This window comes from Aythya marila (assembly GCF_965140915.1).
Source record: "Aythya marila genome assembly, chromosome: 1".
NCBI classification, from domain to species: Eukaryota; Metazoa; Chordata; class Aves; order Anseriformes; family Anatidae; genus Aythya; species Aythya marila.
Window position 1 is genome coordinate 153,604,025 of NC_139042.1, and position 8,730 is coordinate 153,612,754.

Here is an 8,730-nt window from a genome sequence, read left to right on the forward strand (position 1 = left end):
CGGGGGACTGCAGGGTGCAGGAGTGTTGGGGAGGAGAGTTGTTTTTACACCAAAGGAGTATTGCATAGCTCTAGCCCCTGAAATTATGTGCTCTTCTGCTTTGGATCAACAAGTAGTGTGACAGCTGCAGCTAGCCCCACATGAGAACGAAATCACATCCCATTATAGCTTACCCCTGAGCCACTGGACCAAGTGCAGTGCAGACACCTGCATGCACAGCAGCCACAGAGTGAGCCAGGGAGATGGCAGCCGCATACCCACCGTGGCCCCTCCAGGCGCCGTGACTCTGGATCACACACCTGCTTTCTCCCCACCTACATCCTCCACAGTCTGTCATGCCACATCCACACTCCACGTCCCAGAGCTCACAGTTTTCCCCTGCCCACTTAGATCTTGCATTCCAGAGAGGTGCTGTCTTTTTATGAAAAGGCAGCTATTTCTCACTGAAGAGAAGAATAAAAGCAGTGAGGAAAGATCAAGTGTCTCTGAAGAGCAGAGGAGACAGAGAGATGAAAGCACAACAGAGATCCCTGTTATTGTTCTTGGAAGATACTCCATGAACAATTCCTGTTTGAAGTGTACAGGGACACTATTCCAGACAAAATAAAAAAAAATAAATTATATGTAATCCAGTTTTACGTGATAGACACAGTTGGCACAATACAAATGTGTATAAATTCACTAGGGATAAATGTAGCCTTGAACTGAGGCCACTGAATTGTTGCAGCATTGGAACTTCTTGCAGAAGTTTAGACGTGAAGAGAGAGAGCTCTGGAGCTGGCATAGCGCTGGGGCAAAAGTACTGAGCCATTGTAAAGGAGAAACTGGTAAACTTCTCATTATGTGAGGTAAACTGTATTGAATAGCTATGGTTTTAGAGATTGGACAACACCAAGCTGAGTAGTGCAGTTGACACTGGAGGGAAGGGATGCCATCCAGAGGGACCTCGATAGGCTTGAGAGGCGGGCCTGTGTGAACCTCGTGAAGTTCAACAGGGCCAAGCGCAAGGTTCTGCAGCTGGGCTGGAGGAAGCCCAAACACGAACACAGGTTGGGCAATGAGTGGATTGAGAGCAGCCCTGCAGAGAAGGACTTGGGAGTATTGGTGGATGAAAGGATTGGTGGTGATAGGACAAGGAGAAATGGCTTTAAACTAAACGAGGGTAGATTTAGACTTGCAGCATGTTTCAAGTGGATAGTAGCTGCCATCCTCAACAGCAGGGAGAGAGAGAGGAATTAATTTATTTCTTCACACCCTAAATCATTTTAAAAAAGTAAATAAAAGAAGTGTCTTCTCCCTCTTCTTGCCTGAGCTCTGTGTGTTTTCACCCCGCTGCTCCCTAGGCCCCCGAGAGCGACACCTCGCTGGACAGCCGGAGCAGCAGCTCGGCGGGCAGCCTGCAGACCACGCTGGAGGACAGCCTCAACCTCAGCGACTCTCCCCAGTGCACCCTGGACCTCCCGGTGGCCCTGTGCCCCGTACCAGCCGCCGGCGACCAAAGACCCCTGGCGGCCCCCCTCTCCCCGGCCTCCCGTCGCCGCAGCTTGCGGGGCCGGGGGCTCTTCAGCCTGCGGAGCATCCGCCGGCACCAGCGGAGCCACAGCAGCGGCGGGAGCACCAGCCCCGGCTGCACCCACCACGACTCCATGGACCCCTCAGACGAGGAGGGGGCAGGCAGCAGCCTGCGGGGGGGCGGCAACAACAGCGAGCCCTCGGAGACCCTCAGCAGCCTCTCGCTGACCTCCCTCTTCTCGCCCCCACCGCCGGGGCTGACGCTGGGGAAGAAGTGCAGCAGCACCAGCAGCCTCCACGCCAGCCCCTCGCCCCGCCGCCCCGCCGCACACCACGCCAAGCCCTTCTACACCGTCGACCCCCGGGGCTTCCTCTCCATGCCCTCGTGGGTGACGGACTTCTGCAAGGACACCCCCTCGCCTGGGCAAGGAGAGGAGCCGGAGGGCCCTGGCAGACTGGGGACAGGGGAGCGCGGCTCCCCACTGCCGTCCGAGCTGGAGCTGGGTGACGGGGTCAGCAAGAGGAACAGATGAGGGTCCCTGGGGTGCGAGGGGGGGAGCGTTCGGCTGCCAGCATGGGGAGCGCGTTTCGCCAGCTGCTCCCCAGCAGCGATTCCAAAGGATTTGCGGGAGAAAGAACCAGGCAAACAAAAAATTATAAATATATATATATACATAAATATATATATATATATATATAGAATAAATACTCTGGTACCGTACCTCAGAGGCGTGGGAGAGTGCAAGCAATACGGGAACAGTCCTGCCCGAGGGCAAGACCTGGACCATCACTGCAGAGACTACAGTGACTAGAAAAGGCCATGGGGCTGGGAGGGACGGGACCCTCCGGCCAGGTGACTGCTGCCTGGCAGCCATTCAGTTATATACATATACATATATAGAGAGAGATTGATTTATTTATTTTTTTTACCGAGAGATTACGAATTTCAGAAAGTGCTAAGGAGGAAGGAGCAAATGGGGGCTGAAGGAGGTGCTATGCAGAATTAAGGAGGGTGGGCAAGCAGGGTGGGGTGAAGGGAAGCGGGGTGAGCAGCAAGGGAAGAGCGTCCGGGGCTTGCCTTGCCTGTTTCTGGGAACTTCCTTATTGTTCATGCTTCCATTTCAAACATTAAAAATTGTGGGCCAGGTCTTCAGGTCTAGCGTAAAATGGCCAAACAGCGATTGTGCGCTTCTGTTGGTGTAGTGCAGCGGAGCTCTGGCTTGAAGGGGATTCACTGCTGAAAAACGGGAAAATCTGGCCCTGGTGGCGGGGAAAATCAAACAGCTGTGGAGCACGGGACATGTTTTGAGGTGAAAAGCCTGGCTTTGAAGGGATTGTGCAAGCACAGAGGGTGTGCTCATGGGTGGAGGGGATGGGGGGCTCCGTGGTGTATTTTTGTAGCTGTTTTGTTGGGTTTGTCCTTTGCATTTTGTTCCAAAGAAAGAAAACTGCTAAGGGGAAAAATGTGCAAGGTACACAAGGAAATTTGGAGTGGGACAGGCAGGGGAGGAGAGGGAGGGAGAGGTTAAAAAAAAAATAGGGAGAGGGGAAACTGCACTTTTCCCCTTTCATTTGCAGTAGTTGTGATATTTTCTTTTAGAAGCCCAAAGGTGCAAAAACCATCTCTAGAGAAACCTATCTGTTATTTTTGTATCTATAGCTATATATATATATATTAAAAGATGACAAAAAATAGAATTTTAAAAAGGACAAATAAAAGCAAAGGGGGCTTCAACACAAACTGTAGTGGGCCCCCTGACTGGATACTAACCCTGCCCTACATCCCAGCAGGAAGACTCTACAAGAGCATCCTTGGCTTGGTGACAGCTCTGCCTCTTCTCCAGTGTCACCTCCATCCTCTGGTGTTTTTCCAACCTCCATCAGTGTAGCTGGGATCAGGGGCCTGCTCAGTGTGCAACCGTGGATGTGGGGAACAGGAACATCAGTGTGCATGTCTGTGTGTGTGTGCGTGCACAGATGTGAGGGTGCTCGTGTGTGTTGTGTCCTGGCTGGCTCACCAGACGGTGAGAGGGAGAAGGAGGGAGCTGCATCCAGCTGTGTCGCAGGAGACCACCCATGTGCTATGGGGTGGTGGGAGAGGGCAGACCAACTCCTCAAACCGAGCCTTGCCTCAGGACCCCAATCCAGAGATACAATCCTCTCCCACATGGCTGCAGTAAGGTCTCCAGGGGCTGTGTCCCCCATTCCTCTTCCAGCAATGTGACCACACGCATCTCCTTCCTTGCTGGGGCCAGCCCACATCTCCCCTGGTTTTGTGCCCTGGCCAGGTTTCCAGGTGGGTGGGAAAAGGCATCAGTCAGCCACCCAGGGGGCATTTAGAATTTGGGATGTTTCCTCCTGACCCAGGCAAGACCCACCAAGGTATCTCAGAGGAAATGGAGAAGGGCAGCAGAGGGAGGACAGCAGCCCTAAGGAGATGGGGAGGCTGATGCAGTACTCTGAGAAAGAGCAGGGCTCACTGGTGGATTCCCATCCCATTTTTTTCCCCACCAGATCAAGAGGGTCACTGCAGCAGAGCGCTCCCCGTTGGCATCTGAGGCATCACAGAGGGGGTGGCACACCGCAGACTTCCTGGTTTTATCATTACCTGTCTGAATTTTAAGCTGCTGCTGCATCTTATGAACTGGAGTTGTAAACAGCAATCACGTCAATTGGGACAAACAACAGAAAGGAAAAGGATAATTACTACGTGAACTGGACTTATTTGCTGAAAGGAGTGTTTGTTGTCTTGGCAGTGTGCACACTGACTGCAGGGAGGTCAGACCTGTGGACAGAGGACAGGAGAGCCCAGGTCCTCCTTGCAGAAAGTTTCCAGTCCAGATTTATTAAAGCAATAATAAGGGTCTTTAAATGCTTTTTTTTTGCGCTCGTTGTTCTTTGGGTGAGTTGCCCCTGCCCGCTCTCCTAGGGGCAGAGAGGAGAAATGAGACACATAGTTCCTTGTTCTTGGGGAAGGAGGGCAGTCAGTCCCCAAACCGCCAAACATCAAAATCAGACTACACGAGGCTTAAACTCAAACCCAGAAGCCAGAGGTTGGGCTTCCAAAACAAAAAAAAAATGGGGGAAAAATATATTAATTAGCCCAACCCCCTCACAGACCGATAAGTAGGGTGTTTCCTGCAAAGTGGCCATAGGGGACTTGTAGGTGGGCTTCCACAGCGCTAGAAGCTATATGGTCACGATAGGCACATGGCCTGCAGGTGAGATAGCTGGGAGGGAAGGGGGGTCACACTCCACTGGCTGCTTCTACTTCCCCAGTGAGATCAAGGAGTAAGAATTATGGGCAGACGGACAGGCTGGATTTCCCCCCAGGGCTGAGGAATGGCTTTGTGAGGGATGAACGCTGCCTGAAGGCCCCGATTCCTCCTCTGAGGAGCCCAAATCACCTGCTGCCTCTGCAAAATCCTGCCCATTCCTTCTGCAGAGGGTGTCTTCCACCCCGTCCCTCACCACCCTGCAGCCCCTGCTCCAGGGTGGCATCTCGTGTGCCATCCCTCCTTGCCTCCATGCCACAGTGAGCAAGGCGGTGGTGGAGGCCTCACAGGGCAACTAGCAGGCCCCAGGGTGGATGTGCTCTCAGCTTGTTATCAGTTCCCCGTGGAATTGGCTTCCAAGGGAAAAATCTTTGCTTCTCTGGTGTTTTTTTTGACAGCCCTTGTGCTCTGCATGAGGTCTCCCCTTTGCCTCCCAACGGGGTCATGCCCCTGCTTCTGCCTCCACACGAGAGGACTTTCACCCTGCACCGTATGACTCCAGTGGAAGGCTTCTGGCTTTGGAAGGAGGTTGCCATGGAAACAGAAGAGTAGGTTATCTTTAGAGAATATTTTGTCTCTCTCTTTAAATTATTTACTAACTGTTTGAAGAGGAAGGAGGAAACATGCGTCCTTCCCAAGGAGGAGGACTCAGGATGCTAACACCCAGCAAACACCTTGTGTATCTGGGGCTCTCTGCAGCGGGGCAGGTTGCGTGGTTTCTCCTGGTGAGAGCTGCCTTTCCCAGCTGTCAGCACCAGCAAAAACCTCCGTCATCACCCGCCCACCTCCCAGACAACACCTGAGGGCAGCCCAGGATCTGCCCAGCCTCTCCTACTCCCTGCTTCCCACGGGGGAACGCTTTGCAGCAGCTCCTGCTAGGAAGCTCCTTGCTGTTGCCAGCCCAAGATCGCTCCATTGTGTCAAACTGCCTCACCACCTTCACACCCTGCTCTTCCCCACACTTGTCACCAAGATCATCTCTTCGCCGTGCTTGAAGCCAATCTCCTCCACGTGTTCTCGTCCTGCTTTACCAAGCTGGATGCATTTAGCTCTTTCCACCTTGCCTTGTGAAACAGTTTCTCCACCACTTTCATCATTTTTTCTAAGTCCTCCATGTACATTTTCCTGTGTTCCCACATCCTCCAGTCCAGCTCCAGAGCAGCACCCAAACTTCTCACCTGCTCTGAACTGCCCATGGAAAACACACCAGTATTTAGTATTTCTTCTGCACCCAGAGGCCCTTTCCCAGTACTTCCACACGAACAAGGCATGCTGCTGGAGTTAATTCTCCTGCCTTCTCCATCTTCATCTGTCTTCCTCATCCCAACTACCACAAGCTTCCTTATTAAATTAGAAACACGGGAAGCAATGGCCAGCATGCCGGCTATCACCTTTCTTACGAAGTCAGCACTGCTGTGCGTTCAGGTCTCCAGCCAGTGAGGTGCCCTCAAGACACCACAGGAGATGTCCTCTGCACCCACACAATGAGAGCAAAAGGTGTCGTAACACTGGTTTGGAAGCAGAGAGTTATTTTGGCCAATGTGCTGCCAGTTGCCAACTGAAAACTCAAACTTTTATTACAGAACATGTGGAGGTAGGCAGCTTCAATTTTCTTGTTCTCATCACCAGCACTTCACAGAGAGGAGGAAAATTAAACCCCGCTGATTTTCTGGTGGGCTGAAATACAAAACGTGCAGCACACCTTGTAGGAGGTGCTCAGTGCTTTGCAAAGTCAGGCCCCTGGATGTATGCCATCCAGTTCAGTTTATCTGCATGTGACCTGACTTTCCAAATATTCACTTCCCTGGTCTTCATGAATACTTTATTTTATGAGCTCTGCCTTACTTCTCAGTTTTTCCATGTTATTTTTGTTCCTTGCTAGGCACTGGCTTCCAGTAGGAGCTCAGTATGTCGGTATCTTTGAATTATCATTCATTTCTTCCCTCTCATTTAGATATATATATTTCTTCTCTAGCACTTTTCCCTTCTTCTGCATATTTCCAAGCCCCGTGTTTATTTCTGCTAAGATCCTGACACACTTTGAACAAGAGCTGGCAATGTGATATTCAATATTTATGCCTCCCGGCCACTTCCAGAGCAGATGTGCTCAATTTACAAGAGAAGAGCTCTCACCCCCACCAAAACCAGCAGCCCAGCCACCACTTTTCAGCATGCCTCTTCTGCTCCAGCAGCCGTCACAGCAATAAGGGCTCTGCCCTTTCACTCGTGCCTGTGATGGGATCACACAGATGGCAGGGTATGTCCCCCCATGTTGCTGTATTTCTACAGCAGAAGCTGGCAGAGCATTTCCAAAAAAGGGGCAAGCAATCACCAGCACAAGCAAGCAGGGTGGCCGCACCTCCTTTGGGCACAAACACCCATATGGGTGCAGATGTCACCTCAAAACAAACCATCAGTGCTGGCAAGCCAGAGAGAAAATATTTTTCAGTGAAACAACTTTAATCCAAGCTTTTGTTCTTAAATTGTGAAGTGCCTTCTTAGGAGAAAGCTGCCAACCCATGTGAGAGGGGAGACATCATGCAAGAACCCAAGGTACACAGTATGTGCACAGGCAGGCATCTTTATTACCCTGCCAGTCCTTGGAAAGAGCCTTGCCCTCGAGCTATCACAGCTTTGGATATGAAGTACCAGGTGGGCTTTCCTCTAAAATAACTGCTGTCACCTTTAGCTGCTTCTAATCTTTGCTGGGATGATAACTATGAAAGCAGATGACCCCATTTCTCCTCTCAATTAAGACGTCACAGTTAATTTATGTTCCAATTTACACACTTCTTCACCCACGTCCTTATCTGAGCCTTGTGAGGGTTTTGTTTCAAGATACAATCTGCGCACAGAAATGCTACATACATGCTGGATAATAATAGGTATTTCTAAAAAAGAGTCAAGAGTGATGTGAAGGGGTGGCCTGGATAAAAGTTCTGCACTGGGGTGTGTGTTCCCTCCACTTACATATTCCCCACACATTCACACATACAGGTACACTTAACTTTCTTGCCACAGTCTTTAAAAATGACCTTCTATCAAACAGAAAGTTAATAACACAGGAAAGACTGTTAATCAGTTGGCCACTGATTAGTTTCTGATGTTATAGTAAGCCCAGGCGTAGGAAATAAATTGGAAAATTATATATATACATATATTAAAAAGAAAAAGTAACAAACAACATCTAATTGAACTAGTGAGAGAGGGAGAGAGAGAGGCTATTTTGAAAATACACTGGTGTCTGGTTTTATTCTTTAGGGTCTCAGAGCCACTGTTGCCTTGTGTACGTGTGTGTGTGCACATGTTTGTAGGCACAGGCATGTGACTGTGGTTTATAGGCAGATCTGCCACCGGTTCTTTTTTAAAAAGTGCATATTGAGGCAATAAAGAGCCCAAACTGTTACATACTGCAATTACTTGGGATCTTAATTGCAGATCTCACAGGTTCAGAGGGGCAATTATCATCCACCTGAGCACCCACAGGGGTCTGCATGCCAAACGGAGAATGGAGGCAGCCAGCACCCAGACCCCGACACCCTGCAGCCAGCTCACGGTCTGACCCATAAAGCAGCATTTTGCTTTCAGTCCCAGGCACTTATGCCATGGGCAAGGCTGAACGGTACCAAATCCCTCCGTGGCTCACCCACAGCCCCCTCTGCTCCTGATCACTGCCTGCTGCCCCTCAGCTCCAGCCCCCAAGCCGCTGGGACCCCCCGAGCCAGGGCTGCTGGCTCCATCCCAGCCTTCCCTTTTCTGCTTGTGATGTTTATTGGTGTCCAACCAGGCAAAAATAGAGCCTGCGTAACAAAGAGGTGAAAAGGCCCGAGGGGAATTTGCAATAATGACAGAGAAAGCTAGTTAAGGGTCTGGAGGAGGTGAAGATCTGAATCCCGGCTTGAGACTGGGCTGATTCACCCCCAGGGACACCCTGCAGGTGCAG

At 50.8% G+C, this 8,730-nt stretch overlaps 1 protein-coding gene across 1 annotated transcript in view; it reads left to right on the forward strand.

The window, feature by feature from the left end:
* The window catches only part of CACNA1I (calcium voltage-gated channel subunit alpha1 I), a gene marked incomplete at both ends in the record, with an annotated part of 145,899 nt that extends 143,854 nt beyond the window's left edge, over positions 1–2,045 (forward strand). The window contains one exon of the mRNA XM_082752386.1: positions 1,344–2,045. Coding sequence (XP_082608512.1) covers positions 1,344–2,045 — 702 coding nt within the window. The remainder of the gene's footprint in view (positions 1–1,343) is intronic.
* Between the last annotated feature and the right edge of the window lie 6,685 nt (positions 2,046–8,730).